Source organism: Oncorhynchus nerka, unplaced genomic scaffold (assembly GCF_034236695.1).
Source record: "Oncorhynchus nerka isolate Pitt River unplaced genomic scaffold, Oner_Uvic_2.0 unplaced_scaffold_1362, whole genome shotgun sequence".
NCBI classification, from domain to species: Eukaryota; Metazoa; Chordata; class Actinopteri; order Salmoniformes; family Salmonidae; genus Oncorhynchus; species Oncorhynchus nerka.
Genome location: NW_027039993.1, coordinates 20,595 through 46,267, shown reverse-complemented (window position 1 = coordinate 46,267; position 25,673 = coordinate 20,595). Strand labels below are relative to the sequence as shown.

The following is a 25,673-nucleotide window of genomic DNA, read 5'->3' as shown; positions in this document are numbered from 1 at the left end:
ACATACACCTTAGCCAAATACATTTAAACTCAGTTTTTCACAATTCCTGACATTTAATCCTATTCCTGTTTTAGGTCAGTTAGGATCACCACTTTATTTTAAGAATGTTAAATGTCAGAATAATAGTAGAGAGAAAGATTTATTTCAGATTGTATTTCTTTCATCACATTCCCAGTGGGTCAGAAGTTTACCTACACTCAATTAGTAGTTGGAAGCATTGCCTTTAAATTGTTTAACTTGGGTCAAACGTTTCGGGTAGCCTTCCACAAGCTTCCGACAATAAATTGGGTGGATTTTGGCTCATTCCTCCTGACAGAGCTGGTGTAACTGAGTCAGGTTTGTAGGCATCCTTGCTTGCACATGCTTTTTCAGTTCTGCCCAGTCATTTTCTATAGGATTGAGGTCAGAGCTTTGTGATGGCCACTCCAACACCTTGACTTTGTTGTCATTTTGCCACAACTTTGGAATTATGCTTGGGGTCATTGTCCATTTGGAAGACCCATTTGCGACCAAGCTTTAACTTCCTGACTGATGTTTTGAGATGTTGCTTCAATATATCCACATAATTGTCCCTCCTCATGATGCCATCTATTTTGTGAAGTGCACCAGTCCCCCTGCAGCAAAGCACCCCCACAACATGGTGTTCTTGCTGTAAAACCTGCCATCACTACAGTGGTCCAGTGTTCTTGCTGTAAAACCTGCCATCACTACAGTGGTCCATATTGCTCTTGCTGTAAAACCTGCCATCACTACAGTGGTCCATATTGCTCTTGCTGTAAAACCTGCCATCACTACAGTGGTCCACAGTGTTCTTGCTGTAAAACTTTCCATCACTACAGTGGTCCACAGTGTTCTTGCTGTAAAACCTGCCATCACTACAGTGGTCCAGTGTTCTTGCTGTACAACCTGCCATCACTACAGTGGTCCACAGTGTTCTTGGTGTAAAACCTGCCATCACTACAGTGGTCCAGTGTTCTTGCTGTAAAACCTTCCATCACTACAGTGGTCCAGTGTTCTTGCTGTAAAACCTGCCATCACTACAGTGGTCCAGTGTTCTTGCTGTAAAACCTTCCATCACTACAGTGGTCCAGTGTTCTTGCTGTCAAACCTTCCATCACTACAGTGGTCCACAGTGTTCTTGCTGTAAAACCTGCCATCACTACAGTGGTCCAGTGTTCTTGCTGTAAAACCTACCATCACTACAGTGGTCCAGTGTTCTTGCTGTAAAACCTTCCATCACCACAGTGGTCCAGTGTTCTTGCTGTAAAACCTTCCATCACTACAGTGGTCCACAGTGTTCTTGCTGTAAAACCTTCCATCACTACAGTGGTCCACAGTGTTCTTGCTGTAAAACCTTCCATCACTACAGTGGTCCACAGGTTCTTGCTGTAAAACCTGCCATCACTACAGTGGTCCAGTGTTCTTGCTGTAAAACCTGCCATCACTACAGTGGTCCACAGTGTTCTTGCTGTAAAACCTGCCATCACTACAGTGGTCCAGTGTTCTTGCTGTAAAACCTTCCATCACTACAGTGGTCCAGTGTTCTTGCTGTAAAACCTGCCATCACTACAGTGGTCCAGTGTTCTTGCTGTAAAACCTTCCATCACTACAGTGGTCCATCACCTACAGTGGTCCAGTGTTCTTGCTGTAAAACCTGCCATCACTACAGTGGTCCAGTGTTCTTGCTGTAAAACCTACCATCACTACAGTGGTCCAGTGTTCTTGCTGTAAAACCTTCCATCACCACAGTGGTCCAGTGTTCTTGCTGTAAAACCTTCCATCACTACAGTGGTCCACAGTGTTCTTGCTGTAAAACCTTCCATCACTACAGTGGTCCAGTGTTCTTGCTGTAAAACCTTCCATCACTACAGTGGTCCAGTGTTCTTGCTGTAAAACCTTCCATCACTACAGTGGTCCAGTGTTCTTGCTATAAAACCTGCCATCACTACAGTGGTCCAGTGTTCTTGCTGTAAAACCTGCCATCACTACAGTGGTCCAGTGTTCTTGCTGTAAAACCTGCCATCACTACAGTGGTCCAGTGTTCTTGCTGTAAAACCTGCCATCACTACAGTGGTCCAGTGTTCTTGCTATAAAACCTGCCATCACTACAGTGGTCCAGTGTTCTTGCTATAAAACCTTCCATCACTACAGTGGTCCACAGTGTTCTTGCTGTAAAACCTGCCATCACTACAGTGGTCCAGTGTTCTTGCTGTAAAACCTGCCATCACTACAGTGGTCCAGTGTTCTTGCTGTAAAACCTGCCATCACTACAGTGGTCCACAGTGTTCTTGCTGTAAAACCTGCCATCACTACAGTGGTCCAGTGTTCTTGCTGTAAAACCTGCCATCACTACAGTGGTCCAGTGTTCTTGCTATAAAACCTGCCATCACTACAGTGGTCCAGTGTTCTTGCTGTAAAACCTGCCATCACTACAGTGGTCCAGTGTTCTTGCTGTAAAACCTGCCATCACTACAGTGGTCCAGTGTTCTTGTGTTCTTGTTCTTGCTAAAACCTGCCATCACTACAGTGGTCCAGTGTTCTTGCTGTAAAACCTGCCATCACTACAGTGGTCCAGTGTTCTTGCTATAAAACCTTCCATCACTACAGTGGTCCACAGTGTTCTTGCTGTAAAACCTGCCATCACTACAGTGGTCCAGTGTTCTTGCTGTAAAACCTTCCATCACTACAGTGGTCCAGTGTTCTTGCTGTAAAACCTGCCATCACTACAGTGGTCCAGTGTTCTTGCTGTAAAACCTGCCATCACTACAGTGGTCCACAGTGTTCTTGCTGTAAAACCTGCCATCACTACAGTGGTCCAGTGTTCTTGCTGTAAAACCTTCCATCACTACAGTGGTCCAGTGTTCTTGCTGTAAAACCTGCCATCACTACAGTGGTCCACAGTGTTCTTGCTGTAAAACCTGCCATCACTACAGTGGTCCAGTGTTCTTGCTGTAAAACCTGCCATCACTACAGTGGTCCAGTGTTCTTGCTGTAAAACCTGCCATCACTACAGTGGTCCACAGCCTGTGTTCTGTGTTCTTGCTATAAAACCTGCCATCACTACAGTGGTCCAGTGTTCTTGCTGTAAAACCTGCCATCACTACAGTGGTCCAGTGTTCTTGCTGTAAAACCTTCCATCACCACAGTGGTCCAGTGTTCTTGCTATAAAACCTGCCATCACTACAGTGGTCCAGTGTTCTTGCTGTAAAACCTGCCATCACTACAGTGGTCCAGTGTTCTTGCTATAAAACCTTCCATCACTACAGTGGTCCACAGTGTTCTTGCTGTAAAACCTGCCATCACTACAGTGGTCCAGTGTTCTTGCTGTAAAACCTTCCATCACCACAGTGGTCCAGTGTTCTTGCTGTAAAACCTGCCATCACTACAGTGGTCCAGTGTTCTTGCTGTAAAACCTGCCATCACTACAGTGGTCCACAGTGTTCTTGCTGTAAAACCTTCCATCACTACAGTGGTCCACAGTGTTCTTGCTGTAAAACCTTCCATCACTACAGTGGTCCAGTGTTCTTGCTAGGCTCGTTCACTCCACATCTTCCTTCTTCCATTTTCTCTCTTTGGCAAGCAGAGACTTTTCTGGCACCCCACCTCTCCCCTCTCCCCTCCCTCTCTCCCCTCTCCTCCCTCTTTTTCCCTCTCCCTTATCACCCACCTGCATTCATCCCTTCTTCAACATCAAATGAAAACGCTTCTCTTTGGTTGAGTTTGTTTGTTTCATGTTGGCTCTGGCCTGGAGAAGTTAGGGAGTATTGTACTGAGTAGATACTCAGCCTCCCAACTCTCATCTCTATAAATGGAGAGACCCTCTTTTCAATTTTCTGTGTGTTTGTGTGTGTGTGTGTATATATATATGTATGTGTTTGTATGTGCGTGTGTATGTGTGTATATATATGTATGTGTTTGTATGTGCGTGTGTATGTGTGTATATATATGTATGTGTGTGTATGTGCGTGTGTATGTGTGTGTGTTTGAGAGCAAGATATCACATCGTTATCATCATCATTCATCATCATCATCATCATTATTCTGAATTGATCGACTCAGTGCTGTTAGCTACTTACTTTATTAACTAATGTAGAATTATTATTTTTTAACTCACTTGTTTTTTCCTACTAGCACTAATAATTACTTGATTGAGGGAAAATGTGCTTCCTGTGCCTTCGGAAAGTATTCAGACCCCTTGACTTGTTCCACATTTTGTTATGTTACAGCCTCATTCTAAAATGAATTACATAAAACTATTTCCTCATCAATCTACACACCACACCACATAATGACGAAGCGAAAACAGGTTTTTAGATTTTTCTGCACATTTATAAAAATAAATCAACAGAAATATCGTATTTACATAGGTATTCAGACCCTTTGCTATGAGATTCGAAATTGAGCTCAGGTGCATCTTGTTTCCATTGATCATCCTTGAGATGTTTCTACAACTTACATTTACATTTAAGTCATTTAGCAGACGCTCTTATCCAGAGCGACTTACAAATTGGTGCATTCACCTTATGACATCCAGTGGAGCAGCCACTTTACAATAGTGCATCTAAGTCTTTTAAGGGGGTGAGAAGGATTACTTTATCCTATCCTAGGTATTGGAGTCCACCTGTGGTAAATGAAATCGATTGGACATGATTTGGAAAGGTACACACCTGTCTATATAAGGTCCCACAGTTGACAGTGCATGTCAGAGCAAAAACCAAGCCACGAGGTTGAAGGAATTGTCTGTCGAGCTTCGAGACAGGATCATGTTGAGGCACAGATCTGGGTACCAAAACATTTCTGCAGCATTGAAGGTCACCAAGAACACAGTGGCCTCCATCATACTTATGTAAATGGTATATTTCAGTTTGTTATTTTTAATACATTTGATGACATAAAAACCTGTTTTTGCTTTGTCATTATGGGGTATTTTGTTAAGATTGATGAGAAAAATGGACCAATGTAATCCATTTTAGAATAAGGCCGTAACAGAATGTGTAAAAAGCCCAGGGGTCTGAATACTTTCAGAATACACTGTGACTGACATGTGGTTGTCTCACCTAGCTACAGTATCTTAAACCCAATTAACTGTTAGTCTCTCTGGATAAGAGCGTCTGCTAAATGACTCAAATGTCAATCTAAGATGACAGAAAAATTATGATTGTATTTAAATGAAAGGTGAAAGTTTTTTTTCTCCGTTTGGCAGACCTTGGTGGGTGTGGTTAAGTGTATAGGAGGTGTGGTTACCCGAGTGGGTGGGTTATACTGTAGGGGGTTGGGTTACCTGAGTAGGTGGTGGAAGAAGCGTCGGGCGTACTTGCTGATTGGCCCTCTGTATTCTAGAACCACCGAGTCAGAGAGGGGGCGGGGCGGAGCGTAGAACACACCCAGAGCTGCCTCCAACTGGACTGCAGACAGGAAATAAAGATTAATTTGATTGGTTTACTGATTGACTGGTTGATTAATTGATTGACTGACTGACCGACTGGTTGGTTGATTAATAGATTGATTAATGCATTGATTTAATTTGATGGTTTACTATATTTGGTTGATTGACTGATTCATTAGTCAACTGATTGATTGATTCATTGATTTACAGTTTGCTGGACTGATTACTTGATTGACTAAAGCTACATTTACACAGGCAGCCCAATTCTGATCATTTTTCACAAATTGGTCTTTTGACCAATCAGATCATCTCTTTTGCCAATAATTAGGCAGATGACCAGAACTGGGTTGACTGTGTAAACGCAGCCTAAGTGACAGATTGGTGAATGCATTGCCCCGGTCTCACCCTCTCTGGTCTGGTCCAGCTCTAGCCTCAGCAGGTAGTCTGTGACAGAAGTCAGTGCCCGGTAACACTCCGTTCCCATAGTGCTCCACTCCATGGCTCCCAGAATTCCTAGAGCCTGGTCCACCTGGCCACAGCGTAACCTCTGTTGCAGCAGCTCTCCTGGACCCAGCTGACCCCCTGACAGAGCACCTGAAGAGGGAAGAGAGGGAGAGATGGGTTAGGGAGAAGGTAAAGGACACTGGTCGTCACTACTGGACAGGCTACACTACACACTTTCTGTCCAAAACATTTCATTTTAACGACAGCTCTAAACCAATGGTCACCAACCTTTTCTAAGTCAAGATCACTTTCGCAGTCCAAAAGCAAGCTGAGATCTACGTTATCACAGCATATTGGCTATATGCCTGGCCTGCCAATACTGTTATTCCCAGGTCATATGATATTTATAAACTGGTGTAGCACTTGCAAAGCAGAGCTGACCACAAATTGAAATAATTATATATTTGCATTTTACTGGACTGATGGTACATGCATCTGATGGTCATGGTGCTTTGAAGACAACCAGGAACTCAGAAAAATATGAGGTCAAATCATGATGTCAGTGATCTTCAGGTCGGAAAGTCCAAGCTCAGAGTTGGAATCTTTCCCCAGTTGAATACAGTTTTTTTTTTCTCGAGTTCCCAGTTGTATTGAAAGCACTGAAGTCGGAGATTTGAGAGTTCTGAGTTCCCAGTCTCAGCGGAGGGAGAGAGCAGCAGAGGGTCAGCCTCTCACGGTCCCTGCTCTCTCCTTCCTTTCCTCCGGTGAGACTGACCAGAGAGAGGAGACACTGTCTTCCACCTGCTCTCTCCTTCCTTTCCTCCGGTGAGACTGACCAGAGAGAAGGGACACTGTCTTCCACCTGCTCTCTCCTTCCTTTCCTCCGGTGAGACTGACCAGAGAGAGGAGACACCGTCTTCCACCTGCTCTCTCCTTCCTTTCCTCCGGTGAGACTGACCAGAGAGAGGAGACACCGTCTTCCACCTGCTCTCTCCTTCCTTTCCTCCGGTGAGACTGACCAGAGAGAGGAGACACCGTCTTCCACCTGCTCTCTCCTTCCTTCCTTTCCTCCGGTGAGACTGACCAGAGAGAGGAGGGACACCGTCTTCCACCTGCTCTCTCCTTCCTTTCCTCCGGTGAGACTGACCAGAGAGAGGAGACACTGTCTTCCACCTGCTCTCTCCTTCCTTTCCTCCGGTGAGACTGACCAGAGAGAGGAGACACCGTCTTCCACCTGCTCTCTCCTTCCTTTCCTCCGGTGAGACTGACCAGAGAGAGGAGACACTGTCTTCCACCTGCTCTCTCCTTCCTTTCCTCCGGTGAGACTGACCAGAGAGAGGAGACACTGTCTTCCACCTGCTCTCTCCTTCCTTTCCTCCGGTGAGACTGACCAGAGAGAGGAGACACCGTCTTCCACCTGCTCTCTCCTTCCTTTCCTCCGGTGAGACTGACCAGAGAGAGGGGACACTGTCTTCCACCTGCTCTCTCCTTCCTTTCCTCCGGTGAGACTGACCAGAGAGAGGAGACACCGTCTTCCACCTGCTCTCTCCTTCCTTTCCTCCGGTGAGACTGACCAGAGAGAGGAGACACTGTCTTCCACCTGCTCTCTCCTTCCTTTCCTCCGGTGAGACTGACCAGAGAGAAGGGACACTGTCTTCCACCTGCTCTCTCCTTCCTTTCCTCCGGTGAGACTGACCAGAGAGAAGGGACACTGTCTTCCACCTGATGGCTCCTTCCTTTCCTCGCATCTGACCAGAGGCACAAATCTTCCACCTGCTCTCTCCTTCCTTTCCTCCGGTGAGACTGACAGAGAAAGGGAAATACCTTCTCTCCTTCCTTTCCTCTGAGACTGAAATAGACAGGACAAGCTTCCACCTGCTAATCTCCTTCCTTTCCTCCGGTGAGACTGACCAGAGAGGCACTGTCTTCCACCTGCTCTCATCCTTCCTTTTCATCCGGTGCAGACTGACCAGAAGTAGGGAGACAGCAAGTTTCCACCTGCTCTTGTAGTAGTGTTGAATAATAACAGTGTTGACAGTCCTGAATAAAAACAGTGTTGACAGTCCTGAATAAAAACAGTGTTGACAGTCCTGAATAAAAACAGTGTTGACAGTCCTGAATAAAAAAATAGTGTTTGACAGTTGAATAAAAACAGTGTTGACAGTCCTGAATAAAAACAGTCCTGTTGACAGTCCTGAATAAAAACAGTGTTGATGCAGTCCTGAATAAAAACAGTGTTGACAGTCCTGAATAAAAACAGTGTTGACAGTCCTGAATAAAAACAGTGTTGACAGTCCTGAATAATAACAGTGTTGACAGTCCTGAATAAAAACAGTGTTGACAGTCCTGAATAATAACAGTGTTGACAGTCCTGAATAAAAACAGTGTTGACAGTCCTGAATAATAACAGTGTTGACAGTCCTGAATAAAAACAGTGTTGACAGTCCTGAATAATAACAGTGTTGACAGTCCTGAATAATAACAGTGTTGACAGTCCTGAATAATAACAGTGTTGACAGTCCTGAATAAAAACAGTGTTGACAGTCCTGAATAATAACAGTGTTGACAGTCCTGAATAATAACAGTGTTGACAGTCCTGAATAAAAACAGTGTTGACAGTCCTGAATAATAACAGTGTTGACAGTCCTGAATAATAAACAGTGTTGACAGTCCTGAATAATAACAGTGTTGACAGTCCTGAATAAAAACAGTGTTGATGTCACGCCTTGGTCAATATGTTTTGTGTTTTCGTTATATATTTTGGTCTGGCCAGGGTGTGACATGGGTTATGTGTTGGGTTCGTATTGGGGTTTTATTAGCATTGGGATTGTGTTGTTTAGGGGTGTGTCTAGTTAGGATTGGCTGCCTGAGGCGGTTCTCAATCAGTCAGGTGATTCTCGTTGTCTCGGATTGGGAACCGTATTTAGGTAGCCTGAGTTTCACTTTGTAACTCGTGGGTGTTTGTTCCTGTCTTTGTGTATTCACCAGATAGGCTGTAATAAGTTTTACGTTCCGTTTGTTGTTTTGTATTGTATAGTTATTTCATGTATCACGTTTTTCTTCATTAAAGTAACATGAGTAACCACCACGCTGCATTTCGGTCCGACTCTCTTTCTACAAACGAAGAACGCCGTTACAGTTGACAGTCCTGAATAATAACAGTGTTGACAGTCCTGAATAAAAATAGTGTTGACAGTCCTGAATAAAAATAGTTTTGACAGTCCTGAATAAAAACAGTGTTGACAGTCCTGAATAAAAATAGTGTTGACAGTCCTGAATAAAAACAATGTTGACAGTCCTGAATAAAAATAGTTTTGACAGTCCTGAATAAAAACAGTGTTGACAGTCCTGAATAAAAATAGTGTTGACAGTCCTGAATAAAAACAGTGTTGACAGTCCTGAATAATAACAAACATGAACTCACTCATAAAAACAGTGTTGACAGTCCTGAATAAAAACAATGTTGACAGTCCTGAATAAAAACAATGTTGACAGTCCTGAATAAAAACAGTGTTGACAGTCCTGAATAAAAACAGTGTTGACAGTCCTGAATAAAAACAGTGTTGACAGTCCTGAATAAAAACAGTGTTGACAGTCCTGAATAAAAACAGTGTTGACAGTCCTGAATAAAAACAGTGTTGACAGTCCTGAATAAAAACAGTGTTGACAGTCATGAATAAAAACAGCGTTGACAGTCCTGAATAAAAACAAACATGAATTCACTCATAAAAACAGCAGCTTCTTGCTGTATTCTTTGACAGTCTCTCTCTGGTCAAGGTTTTTAAAAGTTGTATGAAATCACATATAGGCTAGTAGCCAATCAAACTTTGCTGTGGTTGTGGAAGCTGTAGGCATGGTGATTTGAGATATCTGATTGGCCAGCACAGTAGGCGTGTCCTGATTCAGCCACAGATCTCCAGGTCCACCGGGTGAAGTTTGTCTTTTCAGAAACATTAAATGGTTCAAAATAAGAAAACATTTTCTACAGAAATGTCTTTAATATCGACCGGTTGGTGACCACTTGGCTTTTCTACAGAAATGTCTTTAATATCGACCGGTTGGTGACCACTTGGCTTTTCTACAGAAATGTCTTTAATATCGACCGGTTGGTGACCACTTGGCTTTTCTACAGAAATGTCTTTAATATCGACCGGTTGGTGACCACTTGGCTTTTCTACAGAAATGTCTTTAATATCGACCGGTCGGTGACCACTGCTCTAAACCTAATCTTGTAAGATTTAAGTAGCGGGCACAAGACGTTTAAAATATGTATTTTGTCTCTCTGTGTGTGTGTGTGTGTGTGTGTGTGTGTGTGTGTGTGTGTGTGTGTGTGTGTGTGTGTGTGAGGTTTCTGATACTTGTGTGAGTGTGTCGAGAGAGCTCTGTGTATACATTTGAAGTCGGAAGTTTACATACACTTTAGCCAAATACATTTAAACTCAGTTTTTCACAAATCCTGACATTTAATCTGAGTAAAAATTCCCTGTTTTAGGTCAGTTAGGATCACCACTTTATTTTAGGAATGTCAAATGTCAGATTAATAGTAGAGAGAATGATTTATTTCAGCTTTTATTTCTTTCATCACATTCCCAGTGGGTCAGAAGTTTACATACACTCAATTAGAATTTGGTAGCATTGCCTTTAAATTGTTTACCTTGGGTAAAACGTTTCGGGTAGCCTTCCACAAGCTTCCCACAATAAATTGGGTGAGATTTGGCCCATTCCTCCTGACAGAGCTGGAGTCAGGTTTGTAGGCCGCCTCGCTTTTTCAGTTCTGCCCACACATTTTCTATAGGAATGAGGTCAGGGCTTTGTGATGGTCCTCCAATACCTTGACTCTGTTGTCCTTAAGCCATTTTGCCACAACTTTGGAAGTATGCTTGGCGTCATTGTCCATTTGGAAGACCCATTTGCGACCAAGCTTTAACTTCCTGACTGATGTCTTGAGATGTTGCTTCAATATATCCACATAATTGTCCTGCCTCATGATGCCATCTATTTTGTGAAGTGCACCAGTCCCTCCTGCAGCAAAGCTACCCCACAATATGATGCTGCCACCCCCGTGCTTCACGGTTGGGATGGTGTTCTTCGGCTTGCAAGTCTCCTCCTTTTTCAAACAAACATAACGATGGTCATTATGGCCAAACAGTTCTATTTTTGTTTCATCAGACCAGAGGACATTTCTCCAAAAAGTCCGATCTTCGTCCCCATGTGCAGTTGCAAACCGTAGTCTGGCTTTTTTATGGCGGTTTAGGAGCAGTGGCTTCTTCCTTGTTGATTGGCCTTTCAGGTTATGTTGATATAGGACTCATTTTACTGTGTATATAGATACTTTTGTACCCATTTCTTCCAGCATCTTCACAAGGTTGATTTGCACTTTTCGCACCAAAGTACGTTAATCTCTAGGAGACAGAACGCTTCTCCTTCCTGAGCGTTATGACGGCTGCGTGGTCCCATGGTGTTTATACTTGCGTACTATTGTTTGTACAGATGAACGTGGTACCTTCAGGCGTTTGGAAATTTTTCCCAAGGATGAACCAGAATGGTGGAGATCTACAAAAAAAATCTGAGCTCTTGGCTGATTTCTTTTGATTTTTAATCACCTGCAGTCAGACATTGTCAATCATCTGCAGTCATCAGGCATTATCAATCATCTGCAGTCATGAGGTGTTATCAATCACTTGCAGTCATCAGATATTATCAATCACATCACTCCGTCTATCTCTTTCTATTCCTTCATCTTTCTCAGCCTTGCTTTCTCTCTCTCTCTCTCCACTATGTTTCTCGGCCTTGCATTCTCTCACTCGCCACTATGTTTCTCAGCCTTACTTTCTCTCTCTCTCTCTCTCTCTCCACTATGTGTCTCAGCCTTGCATTCTCTCTCTCTCTCCACTATGTGTCTCAGCCTTGCTTTCTCTCTCTCTCTCCACTATGTTTCTCAGCCTTGCTTTCTCTCTCTCTCTTCCACTATGTTTCTCGGCCTTGCTTTCTCTCTCTCTCCACTATGTTTCTCTGCCTTGTTTTCTCTCTCTCTTCCACTATGTTTCTCAGCCTTGCTTTCTCTCTCTCTCCACTATGTGTCTCGGCCTTGTTTTCTCTCTCTCTTCCACTATGTTTCTCAGCCTTGCTTTCTCTCTCTCTCTCTCTTCCACTATGTTTCTCGGCCTTGCTCTCTCTCTCTCTCTTCCACTATGTTTCTCGGCCTTGCTCTCTCTCTCTCTCTTCCACTATGTTTCTCAGCCTTGCTTTCTCTCTCTCTCTCTCTTCCACTATGTTTCTCGGCCTTGCTTTCTCTCTCTCTTCCACTATGTTTCTCGGCCTTGTTTTCTCTCTCTCTCCCACTATGTTTCTCAGCCTTGCTCTCTCTCTCTCTCTCTCTCTCTCTCTCTCTCTCTCTCTCTCTCTTCCACTATGTTTCTCGGCCTTGCTCTCTCTCTCTTCCACTATGTTTCTCGGCCTTGCTTTCTCTCTCTCTCTTCCACTATGTTTCTCGGCCTTGCTTTCTCTCTCTCTCTTCCACTATGTTTCTCGGCCTTGCTTTCTCTCTCTCTCCACTATGTTTCTCGGCCTTGCTCTCTCTCTCTCTCTCTTCCACTATGTTTCTCGGCCTTGCTCTCTCTCTCTCTCTCTTCCACTATGTTTCTCGGCCTTGCTCTTTGGTTTTTGTGACATTTTCCGAATTGACTGACCTTCATGTCTTAAAGTAATGATGGACTGTTGTTTCTCTTTGCTTATTTGAGCTGTTCTTGCCAAAAAGGTGTTGGTGTTTTACCAAATAGGGCTGTCTTCTGTACCTTGTCACAACACAGCTGATTGGCTCAAAAGCATTAAGGAAATAAATCCCACAAATTAACAAGGCACACCTGTTAATTTAAATAGATTCCAGGTGACTACCTCATGAAGCTAGTTGAGAGAATGCAATGAGTGTGCAAAGCTGTCATCAAGGTAAAGGGTGGCTACTTTGAAGAATCTCAAATATATTTTCAAAATATATTTTGATTTGTTTAACACTTTTTTGGTTACTACATGATTCCATATGTGTTATTTCATAGTTTTGATTTCTTCACGACTATTCTACAATGTAGAAAATAGTCCAAAAGAAAGAAAAACCCTGAAATGAGTAGGAGTGTCCCAACTTCTCACTGGTACTGTATGTGTGTGAGGTGGGGTGGGGGCGCACGTAGTCAGACGATTAGGGGGCAAAGTGACGACCACCTTATTGTCTAATCAATTTAATGAACGGGGGAAGAGGGGAGGGATTGTTAGTCCCAATTAAAATTACAAACTGGCAATTAGCAAACCTCTCAAATCCCCTAAAGACTGACAATTAGCAAACCCCTCAAATCCCCTAAAGACTCCGCTAATGTGGCAAATAGATCAGCTGAGATCTGTGTGTGAGCATGTGTGTGTATATATATGAGGTGAGTCTGAGTTCTGTGTCAGCATCTGCACCTTGCTAAGTCTCACCACACATGCACACACTAGCCTGCTAGTTATACAAACACCCAAGAGTCTAGCTAGCCTAACACCAAACAGTCTAGCTAGACTAATCCCTAGCCTGTTAGTGACAAACAGACTAGCTAGCCTAACCTGTTAGTGACAAACAGACTAGCTAGCCTAACCCCTAGCCTGTTAGTGACACACAGACTAGCTAGCCTAACCCCTAGCCTGTTAGTGACACACAGACTAGCTAGCCTAACCCCTAGCCTGTTAGTGACAAACAGTCTAACTAGCCTAACCCCTAGCCTGCTAGTGACAAACAGTCTAACTAGCCTAACCCCTAGCCTGTTAGTGACAAACAGTCTAACTAGCCTAACCCCTAGCCTGCTTGAAACGCCAAACAGTCTAGCTAGCCTAACCTAGTCAGTTAGTCAAACAGTCTAGCTAGCCTAACCTAGTCAGTTAGTCAAACAGTCTAGCTAGCCTAACCCCTAGTCTATTAGTCAAACAGTCTAGCTAGCCTAACCTAGTCAGTTAGTCAAACAGTCTAGCTAGCCTAACCCCTAGCCTGTTAGTGACAAACAGTCTAGCTAGCCTAACCCCTAGCCTGCTTGTGAAACACCAAACAGTCTAGCTAGCCTAACCCCTAGCCTGCTTGCGAAATGCCAAACAGTCTAGCTAGCCTAACCCCTAGTCTGCTAGTGAAACACCAATCAGTCTAGCTAGCCTAACCCATAGCCTGCTTGCGAAATGCCAAACAGTCTAGCTAGCCTAACCCCTAGCCTGCTTGCGAAATGCCAAACAGTCTAGCTAGCCTAACCCCTAGCCTGCTTGCGAAATGCCAAACAGTCTAGCTAGCCTAACCCCTAGCCTGCTTGCGAAATGCCAAACAGTCTAGCTAGCCTAACCCCTAGTCTGCTAGTGAAACACCAATCAGTCTAGCTAGCCTAACCCCTAGTCTGCTAATGAAACACAAATCAGTCTAGCTAGCCTAACCCCTAGTCTGCTAATGAAACACAAATCAGTCTAGCTAGCCTAACCCCTAGACTGCTAGTGAAACACCAAACTGTCTAGCTAGCCTAACCCCTAGTCTGTTAGTGAAACACCAATCAGTCTAGCTAGCCTAACCCCTCGTCTGTTAGTGAAACACCAATCTGTCTAGCTAGCCTAACCCCTAGTCTGCCAGTGAAACACCAATCAGTCAAGCTAGCCTAACCCCTAGTCTGCTAGTGAAACACCAATCAGTCTAGCTAGCCTAACCCCTAGCCTGTTAGTGAAACACCAATCAGTCTAGCTAACCGCGTCTTTTCCCCAACTCAGTTAAGCCAAAACCACGCCCCGTTATTCAGAGGAGTGTTCTACTACGCTCCCATTGGCTAGCTAGCGTTGTCTCACTCACAGGCGATCAGCACATCAGACTGTGACCTTCCAAGGTAAGGATGGAAAGTTGAATTTAACAATTAGCTGCCTACCGTAATCCAGACCTGTTATTATCATGTTTGGTAACATTTGCCCATGTATTTATTTTCAGAGTTTCAATGAGTTGTAAAAATGTCTCAGAGAACTCCGCTGAATTCCCTCAATTGAAGGGCAGCCAAGTTAACCTAGGCTACTTAACGTTACTAGCTCAGTATTTGAAGTTGTTTTATTATCATTAGTAGTCTATTATCAGGTAAAAGCATATGCTTATTATTCATAATTTCTCAAATAATTATTAGCTAATCATTCAGTGGAAGACGCTATGCTACAGCCATTGAATCTGTCTTTGAGCGTTAAGGGATGTTAATGGCTAGTTCGCTCCACCACATTATGTTATTCTATTTTTTCAATCTTGAAATACAAAGGCAAATGTTATTAATCAGTGACTGAAATTTCACGCTATGTGATATTCACTTCTGGACTGGGAGACTTGGGATTACTTGGGAGACCTGGGAGATTTGGGATTACTTGGGAGATTTGGGAGACTTGGGATTACTTGGGAGACTTGGTAGACTTGGGATTACTTGGGAGACCTGGGAGATTTGGGATTACTTGGGAGATTTGGGAGACTTGGGATTACTTGGGAGACTGGGAGACTTGGGAGACTTGGGAGACTGGGAGACTTGGGAGACTTGGGAGACTTGGAGACTTGGGAGACTTGGGAGACTGGGAGACTTGGGAGACTTGGGACACTTGGAGACTTGGGACACTTGGAGACTTGGGGACTTGGGAGACTGGGAGACTTGGAGAGTGCTCAAAGCGTTGTAGAACGGCCCTCTGAATAACGGGGCGTGGTTTTGGCTGCGTTGTGGGGGGAGAAAGAGGCAGCCTAACCACTAGTCTGTTAGTGAAACAAACAGGTCGGGCACCTATAATCCAAATCCAATGATTTATTTAAATGAGTGTTGTGGAATTACAAAACCAGAGGCTGTATAAGGCCTCTGTAGTTTGTCTGTGTGACTATTATTATCTTGTCTTGTATATATCCCTTATAAAAAAAGACAGCAGTTGTACAAGTGCAGTAACTGCCGTCGACTGTGGTATTTTGGAAGCAGTAATACTGCAGTTATACTGCAATCTTTTTTCCGTAAGGGATGAGTCCATTGCTCCTGTAAATACTCTGACATTATGCTATGTGTCTCTATTCACTACAAAGGAAAGGAACCTTTTAACCAGCAGCAACGAGACACTAAACGCAGCACCAAACCTTGAGGTAAAGAAGCTCAAGTAGAAAACTACACAAAAACAAGATCTTCAACGATGCGCTTCGGATGTTGAGTTTGTGTCAACACTGTAAAACACGTTTAGTAGCGTTTCTCGCTCTCTTAGTCTTCTCTTTATTTCTCTGTGCAAAAAACAACAACAAACTAGACTCTTTCAGAGGACGTGTGGCGCACGGCACGCACCAAGCTGCCCTTCCGTAGCCTCTCCCCGAGCAGCCCTCGCCCCGGCGAACGTGTGCCCAGATGAGATAACTCTGGCAGGCAGAGGGAAGCAAGAGGGAGGGCCTCCTCCTCTGGAAGAGAAGAAAATGAAAAAACCTGGATGCAGGCCAAGTCTTTCTAGTCTTTCTTTCTCACCGCTTCGAACTCCCTCCCTCCCTCCCCCCTCCTCCCTACCCCCTCTCCCTTCCTCGCTGTCTCGCCCCCTCCCTCCCTCCCCCCTTATCCCCCCCTATCCCCCCTCTCCCCACCCTCCCTATCCCTCCCCACCCTCCCTCTACCTTACCCCACCCTCCCTCTCTCCCTCTCTCCTTCCCCCTTCCCCCCCTACACCTCCCTCCTTCCTCTCTCTCCCATGTAACAGACCTAATGAATTGAGTGACTACAGAAAATGAGGAGAGCTAAACAAGCAGGAAGACAAACAGACAGAAAGAGAAGAACAAGTGTGACTGAACACAGAAACACACACACACACAGAAACACACACACACACACACACACAGAAACACACACACAGGAACACACACACAGAAACACACACACACACACACAGAAACACACACACACACACACACACACAGAAACACACACACACACACACACACACACACACAGAAACACACACACAGAAACACACACACACACACAAACACACACACACACACACACAGAAACACACACACAGAAACACACACGTTGGCGAGAATTATCATCGCAGAAAGACGCACGGTTACTTTCTTCATCAAAACCTTGGCAGACGATCAGAGGAGAGGAGGCTATTGTCAGAACCTGCATGCAAGCACACACACACACACACACACACACACACACACACACACACACACACACACACACACACACACACACACACACACACACACACACACACACACCCACATTTCAACCCCCTACACACACAGACACACACATTTCACTCCCCACTCACTCACTCACTCACATACACTCACCCACACACACATTTTCCCCACATACAACCCCCCTACACACACACACACATACACACACACACATTTCCCCCCACATACAACCCCCTACACACACACACACACACCCACTCACTCACTCACTCACTCACTCACTCACTCACTCACTCACTCACTCACACATTTCCCCCACATACAACCCCCTACACACACACACACATTTTCCCCACATACACACACACACACTCACACCCCACATACAACCCCCCTACACACACACTCATTCACATACACATTTCCCCCACACACAACCCCCCTACACACACACACACACACACACCCACTCATTCACTCACACACCCCCACTCACACTCACTCACTCACTCACTCACTCACTCACCACCACACACTCACTCACACACACATTTCCCCACATACAACCCCCCACACACACACACACACACACACACACACACATATTTCCCCCCCACATACAACCCCCTACACACACACCCACTCACTCACTCATTCACTCACACATCCCCCCCCCCCTACACACACACACACACACACACATTTCCCCCACATACAACCCCCTACACACACACACACACACACACACACACCCCCCACACACACACACACACACACACACACACACACACACACACACACACACACATATTTCCCCCCACATACAACCCCCCTACACACACACATGGTTTTCTTATGACAGTGTCACATCGCATCTTCCTCCAAAGTCACAACAATTAAGAGACGTGCTCCTCTCCTCCTCGGCAGGAACGTTTTGATTGGCAAACTTAATCTGAGGGCCCCAGGGGACACAGCCACTGTAAACGATTTATCGGAAAAATGCATCCCAGAATGCACCTGTGGGGGGCCCATGGCCCAGGGGCGATTATTGAATAACCTCTACGAGCTATGACTCCTTCTGCTTGCCCTCGCCAACCGACCGACCCACAAATTAACTTTCCTCAACGCTAACAGTCTGGATGCAGGAGTTGATGTAGCCAACACTGTGTGTGTGTGTGTGTGTGTGTGTGTGTGTGTGTGTGTGTGTGTGTGTGTGTGTGTGTGTGTGTGTGTGTGTGTGGGAGAGAGAGACAGTATGGATGTATCAGGGCAGGGGTTGATGTGAGTGATGTGCTCCTCTCCTAAAGTGATAGTAGGTATGCAGGGTTTTGTTCCAGCACTACACAAACCCTTAACAAATGATAGGCTACCCTACCGCCTGGCGACGGGGGTTTGAGTCCCGTCTAGACCTCTTCTGTCTCTTACATTCAGTCTCCCTCTCTGTTTTCCCGCTGTACTGTCTAAATGCTAAATTAACAGCAAAGAGGATTAATACAACTAAACAGTATGGATGTTAGGGCAGGGTGGCCAACCAACCCTCCTTCTGGGGAGGGAGGTTTACAGGGAGTGCAGGGTTTTGTTTCAGCCCCACACTGTTACATTCTATTAATCAGCTGCTCCTCAGGACCTTGAGAGCAGACAGACAGCGAGAGAGGCAGACAGGCAGACAGCGAGAGAGAGAGAGACAGACAGACAGACAGACAGAGAGACAGGCAGACAGCGAGAGAGAGAGACAGACAGCGATTGAGACAGACAGACAGCGAGAGAGAGAGACAGACAGCGAGAGGGAGAGACAGACAGCGAGAGAGAGACAGACAGCGAGAGAGAGAGAGAGAGAGAGAGAGAGAGAGAGAGAGAGACAGACAGCGAGAGAGAGAGAGAGAGAGACAGACAGCGAGAGAGACAGACAGACAGCAAGAGAGACAGAGACACAGAGAGACAGAGAGAGAGACAGACAGCGAGCGAGAGAGACAGAGAGCGAGAGACAGAGAGAGAGAGACAGACAGACAGAGAGAGAGAGAGAGAGACAGACAGCGAGCGAGAGAGACAGAGAGTGAGAGACAGACAGAGAGAGAGAGAGACACATGGTACTGTCCACTCCACCTACCCAGTCTGAACCTCAGTGCGGCCAGTGGTCCTCCATGGAAGGCCAGCATCAGTGTATCAGCTCCCTCCAGCCCCGTCCCCCCAGCCCACCACAGCCCCTCCAGCCCCCCAGGACAGCGCAGATGCTGGGCAAGCCTCAGAGTGGTGGTGGCTGGGGATGGGTCCTCTCCCACTAGGGTCAACCCTAGAGGAGCAAAATCATTACAAATTATTCATCCATCAAATTAACATTTATTTACATTGTTATTTCATACACAACATGTCTAAACAACACAAAATGACAGAAAACAAAGTACACAACATGTCTAAACAACACAAAATGACAGAAAACAAAGTGGTATTAGAAAAGAGAGTATTTTATGATGTATAATAAAAGGTATATTGTAAGATAATGGAGCTGCAGGTATAATGGGTCTGTCTGACTATTACAGAAAGGCCATTCAGGTGTGTGTCGTACACACCACACTCTGAGGAAGCTGCACGCTGAGACGGACCTCACTATGTGGTCCACTAAGACATGTTAAAACAAAGCTTCTATTCAAGTGAACGTTGTGGTCAAGCAGTCAGTCCATTCGTCTGCAGCACAGATGTCTAGCACTGTCGGCATTGGTTGGAATCCGGCCCAATGACCTTGTGACACACTCTCTACCCATCTTTCCTCACTGTCTCTCCTCTGTTCAATAAAACATACAAAATGCTCAAAAAATATATTTAAAAATGGGTGAAAAGTGAGTGCTGGCCGTTCAAAAGTAAAAGTTGTTTATACCTAGAGGAGCCAAGCCAAGATCCAGAGCCATCAGTTCCCCCTGGCCCCCCCCCACCACCACCACCCCCCCTGCAGGGTGCCAGGCCACCAGGACGGGCGGGATGGGGCAGGGGGCGAGCAGCGACACCCCTCTCCTCTCATCGTAGAGGACCAGAGAGGAGTCGCTGAGGCCCAGTAGCAGGGTGGTTGAGGAGGGGTGGCGGCAGCAGGAGACGGGGCGCGAGGAGACGGGGATACGGGTCGCCGAGAGACGTTGGAGGCGGCCGCGGGCGCACTCGTACACACAGGCATCTGCCCAGGACGTCCCGGTGGTGTGGGATCCTTGGGGTCCTTCAGGCAGCTCCACGGACAGAAGCTGGTACGGCTGCAGGAGACTGAAGCAGAGATCCAACAGGTCACCCTCAGTACACATGGAGCTGAGCACCTGGAGGGGAGAGAGAGACAGGTTAGACAGAGGAGGAGAGAGAGAGACAGGATAGACAGAGGAGGAGAGAGAGAGAGAGAGACGGGATAGACAGAGGAGAGAGAGAGAGAGATGGGATAGACAGAGGAGGAGAGAGAGAGACTCAGAGAGAGAGAGACTTAGAGAGAGAGAGAGACTCAGAGAGAGAGAGAGACTCAGAGAGAGAGAGACTCAGAGAGAGAGAGAGACTCAGAGAGAGAGAGACTCAGAGAGAGAGACTCATAGAGAGACTCAGAGAGAGACTCAGAGAGACTCAGAGAGAGACTCAGAGAGACTCAGAGAGACTCAGAGAGAGAGACTCAGAGAGAGACTCAGAGAGAGAGAGACTCAGAGAGAGACTCAGAGAGAGAGAGAGAGACTCAGAGAGAGACTCAGAGAGAGACTCAGAGAGAGACTCAGAGAGAGACTCAGAGAGAGACTCAGAGAGAGACTCAGAGAGAGACTCAGAGAGAGAGAGACTCAGAGAGAGAGAGACTCAGAGAGAGAGAGAGAGAGAGACTCAGAGAGAGAGACTCAGAGAGAGAGAGAGACTCAGAGAGAGAGAGAGAGAGAGAGACAGAGAGAGAGAGACTCAGGGAGAGAGAGAGACTCAGAGAGAGAGAGAGAGAGAGAGACTCAGAGAGAGAGAGAGAGAGAGAGAGAGAGAGACTCAGAGAGAGAGAGAGACTCAGAGAGAGAGAGAGAGACAGAGAGAGAGAGACTCAGAGAGAGACTCAGAGAGGAGAGAGAGAGAGAGAACAATAACAGCATAAGCCTCTAGAGATGGTGGAGTGTCAATCAAACAAGCCAATGATAAGTGCTCCCTTCAACTCAAGGTCATAAATGTTTTCCTGGCACATTTCCTACCAGTCTACTTCACATATGCACTAAACAACAAACAATACCACTGCCTGGTGCGTAAAGGGGACAAATAAAGCTGTATTGAATTGAACCCCACAAACGACAGGAAGTCGGTCACCTACTGACACAGAACACTGCAACACAAACAATAGATGTCGTGTAGCTACAGTGACAGTCTGACTGTAATTCATTTAGCTAGTCTCCCTCCGTGCATGACTTTGTCCCCCCCTTCCTATCGGTCAGTCTCCCTCCCTCCCTCCCTGTCAGTCTCCCTCCCTTCCTTCCTGTCTCCTTCCATCCCTATCAGTCAGTCTCCCTCCCTCCCTATCGGTCAGTCTCCCTCCCTGTCAGTCTCCCTCCTTTACTTCATGTCTCCCTCCATCCCTATCAATCAGTCTCCCTCCTTGTCAGTCTCCCTTCCTTCCTGTCTCCCTCCATCCCTATCAGTCAGACTCCCTTGCCTGCCTCCCTCCCTCCCTGCCTGTCTATCTCCATCCCTCCCTATTGGTCAGTCTCCCTCCCTGTCAGTCTCCCTCCTTTACTTCATGTCTCCCTCCATCCCTATCAATCAGTCTCCCCTGTCTCCCTCCATCCTATCAGTCAGACTCCTTGTCAGTCTCCCTTCCTTCCTGTCTCCCTCCATCCCTATCAGTCAGACTCCCTTGCCTGCCTCCCTCCCTCCCTGCCTGTCTATCTCCATCCCTCCCTATTGGTCAGTCTCCCTCCCTGTCTCTCTCCCTCCCTGCCTCTCTCCCTCCCTGCCTCTGTCCCTCCCTCCCTGCCTGTCTGTCTCCATCCCTTCCTATTGGTCAGTCTCCCTCCCTGCCTCTCTCCCTTCCTGCCTGTCTATCTCCATCCCTCCCTATTGGTCAGTCTCCCTCCCTGCCTCTCTCCCTCCCTGCCTCTGTCCCTCCCTCCCTGCCTGTCTATCTCCATCCCTCCCTATTGGTCAGTCTCCCTCCCTGCCTCTCTCCCTTCCTGCCTGTCTATCTCCATCCCTCCCTATTGGTCAGTCTCCCTCCCTGCCTGTCTGTCTCCATCCCTCCCTATTGGTCAGTCTCCCTCCCTGCCCCTCTCCCTTCCTGCCTGTCTATCTCCATCCCTCCCTATTGGTCAGTCTCCCTCCCCGCCTCTCTCCCTTCCTGCCTGTCTATCTCCATCCCTCCCTATTGGTCAGTCTCCCTCCCCGCCTCTCTCCCTTCCTGCCTGTCTATCTCCATCCCTCCCTATTGGTCAGTCTCCCTCCCTGCCTCTCTCCCTCCCTGCCTGTCTATCTCCATCCCTCCCTATTGGTCAGTCTCCCTCTCTGCCTCTCTCCCTCCCTGCCTGTCTATCTCCATCCCTCCCTATTGGTCAGTCTCCCTCTCTGCCTCTCTCCCTCCCTGCCTGTCTATCTCCATCCCTCCCTATTGGTTTGTCTCCCTCCCTGCCTCTCTCCCTCCCTGCCTGTCTATCTCCATCCCTCCCTATTGGTCAGTCTCCCTCCCTGCCTCTGTCCCTCCCTGCCTGTCTATCTCCATCCCTCCCTATTGGTTAGTCTCCCTCCCTGCCTGTCTATCTCCATCCCTCCCTATTGGTCAGTCTCCCTCCCTGCCTCTCTCCCTTCCTGCCTGTCTATCTCCATCCCTCCCTATTGGTCAGTCTCCCTCCCTGCCTCTCTCCCTTCCTGCCTGTCTATCTCCATCCCTCCCTATTGGTCAGTCTCCCTCCCCGCCTCTCTCCCTTCCTGCCTGTCTATCTCCATCCCTCCCTATTGGTCAGTCTCCCTCCCTGCCTCTGTCCCTCCCTGCCTGTCTATCTCCATCCCTCCCTATTGGTCAGTCTCCCTCCCTGCCTCTGTCCCTCCCTGCCTGTCTATCTCCATCCCTCCCTATTGGTCAGTCTCCCTCCCTGCCTCTCTCCCTCCCTGCCTGTCTATCTCCATCCCTCCCTATTGGTCAGTCTCCCTCTCTAACTCTCTCCCTCCCTGCCTGTCTATCTCCATCCCTCCCTATTGGTCAGTCTCCCTCCCTGCCTCTCTCCCTTCCTGCCTGTCTATCTCCATCCCTCCCTATTGGTCAGTCTCCCTCCCTGCCTCTCTCCCTTCCTGCCTGTCTATCTCCATCCCTCCCTATTGGTCAGTCTCCCTCCCCGCCTCTCTCCCTTCCTGCCTGTCTATCTCCATCCCTCCCTATTGGTCAGTCTCCCTCCCTGCCTCTCTCCCTCCCTGCCTCTCTCCCTCCCTGCCTCTCTCCCTCCCTGCCTGTCTATCTCCATCCCTCCCTATTGGTCCTCCCTGCCTCTCTGCCCTCCCTCCCTGCCTGTCTATCTCCATCCCTCCCTATTGGTTAGTCTCCTCCCTGCCTCTCTCCCTCCCTGCCTGTCTATCTCCATCCCTCCCTATTGGTCAGTCTCCTCCCTGCCTCTCTCCCTCCCTGCCTGTCTATCTCCATCCCTCCCTATTGGTCAGTCTCCCTCTCTGCCTCTCTCCCTCCCTGCCTGTCTATCTCCATCCCTCCCTATTGGTCAGTCTCCCTCTCTGCCTCTCTCCCTCCCTGCCTGTCTATCTCCATCCCTCCCTATTGGTTAGTCTCCCTCCCTGCCTCTCTCCCTCCCTGCCTGTCTATCTCCATCCCTCCCTATTGGTCAGTCTCCCTCCCTGCCTCTGTCCCTCCCTGCCTGTCTATCTCCATCCCTCCCTATTGGTTAGTCTCCCTCCCTGCCTGTCTATCTCCATCCCTCCCTATTGGTCAGTCTCCCTCCCTGCCTCTGTCCCTCCCTGCCTGTCTATCTCCATCCCTCCCTATTGGTTAGTCTCCCTCTCTGCCTCTCTCCCTATGTCCCTCCCTCCCTCCCTGTCTGTCTCCCTCCCTCCCTATCTCCCTCCCTCCCTGTCTCCCTCCCTCCCTCCCTCCCTCCCTCCCTATCTGCCTGGTGCAAAACAAAGGCGGTAGTTTGTCAGGCTCTGCCAAGAAGGGACTTAGGCAGGTTTTACCCACCATGGGCTGAGTCACAAATGGTTCCCTATTCCCCTATTATAGTGCACTACTTTAGACTGGAGCACTATTCCCCTATTATAGTGCACTACTTTAGACCAGAGCACTATTCCCCTATTATAGTGCACTACTTTAGACCAGATCCCTTTGGGCTCCACTATGGACGCTGGTCGCAAGCAGTGCACTAAATAGGGAATAGGGTGCCATTTGGGAATACAACAGGAAGGAAACAGATGACTGTTTTAGGCTCCTTTTTTTCTTCCCATAATCCCCTCGAGCTCCTGCACCCCAGGGGGGTGGGCGGGGGAGGAGGTGCTGACAGCACAGAAAGGGGGATGAGTGAAAGAGTGTGTGTGTGTGTGTGTGCTTAAGAGTGTGTGTGAGAGGCAGAGGTTAAGGGGAGGGTGGAGGGTTGGCATTTTGCCAGCCTCATGGTGAGCCACACCTGCCCCAGCCACAGACCCCCATTCTCTGGGTACTGCCCCGACTGCAGGGCTGGGCCTCACACTACACTCACACACACTTCACACACTCACACACACTCTTCAGCTCCTCAGACGTACACTCTGTCACACACCTAGACTACACTTATCACCACACCTCTTAGTTATTACCCTGACTACCACACACCTAGACTATACTTATCACCACACCTCTTAGTTATTACCCTGACTACCACACACCTAGACTACACTTATCACCACACCTCTTAGTTATTACCCTGACTACCACACACCTAGACTACACTTATCACCACACCTCTTAGTTATTACCCTGACTACCACACACCTAGACTACACTTATCACCAGTTATTACCACCTACTATACCTAGACTACACTTATCACCACACCTCTTACCCTGACTACCACACACCTAGACTACACTTATCACCACACCTCTTAGTTATTACCCTACCACACACCTAGACTACCATCACACACCTCTTAGACTACACTTATCACCACACCTCTTAGTTATTACCCTGACTACCACACACCTAGACTACACTTATCACCACACCTCTTAGTTATTACCCTGACTACCACACACCTAGACTACACTTATCACCACACCTCTTAGTTATTACCCTGACTACCATATACCTAGACTACACTTATCACCACACCTCTTAGTTATTACCCTGACTACCATACACCTAGACTACACTTATCACCACACCTCTTAGTTATTACCCTGACTACCATACACCTAGACTACACTTATCACCACACCTCTTAGTTATTACCCTGACTACCATACACCTAGACTACACTTATCACCACACCTCTTAGTTATTACCCTGACTACCATACACCTAGACTACACTTATCACCACACCTCTTAGTTATTACCCTGACTACCATACACCTAGACTACACTTATCACCACACCTCTTAGTTATTACCCTGACTACCACACACACCTAGACTACACTTATCACCACACCTCTTAGTTATTACCCTGACTACCATACACCTAGACTACACTTATCACCACACCTCTTAGTTATTA

The 25,673-nt window shown here is 47.0% G+C and overlaps 1 protein-coding gene across 1 annotated transcript in view; it reads right to left on the bottom strand.

Moving 5' to 3' along the window:
* The window catches only part of wdpcp (WD repeat containing planar cell polarity effector), a gene marked incomplete at its 5' end in the record, with an annotated part of 84,524 nt that extends 64,213 nt beyond the window's left edge, over positions 1–20,311 (bottom strand). Inside the window, 4 exons of the mRNA XM_065015664.1 lie at positions 5,282–5,405; positions 5,792–5,980; positions 19,117–19,299; positions 19,882–20,311. Of these exons, the coding sequence (XP_064871736.1) occupies positions 5,282–5,405; positions 5,792–5,980; positions 19,117–19,299; positions 19,882–20,311 (926 nt within the window). The remainder of the gene's footprint in view (positions 1–5,281; positions 5,406–5,791; positions 5,981–19,116; positions 19,300–19,881) is intronic.
* Between the last annotated feature and the right edge of the window lie 5,362 nt (positions 20,312–25,673).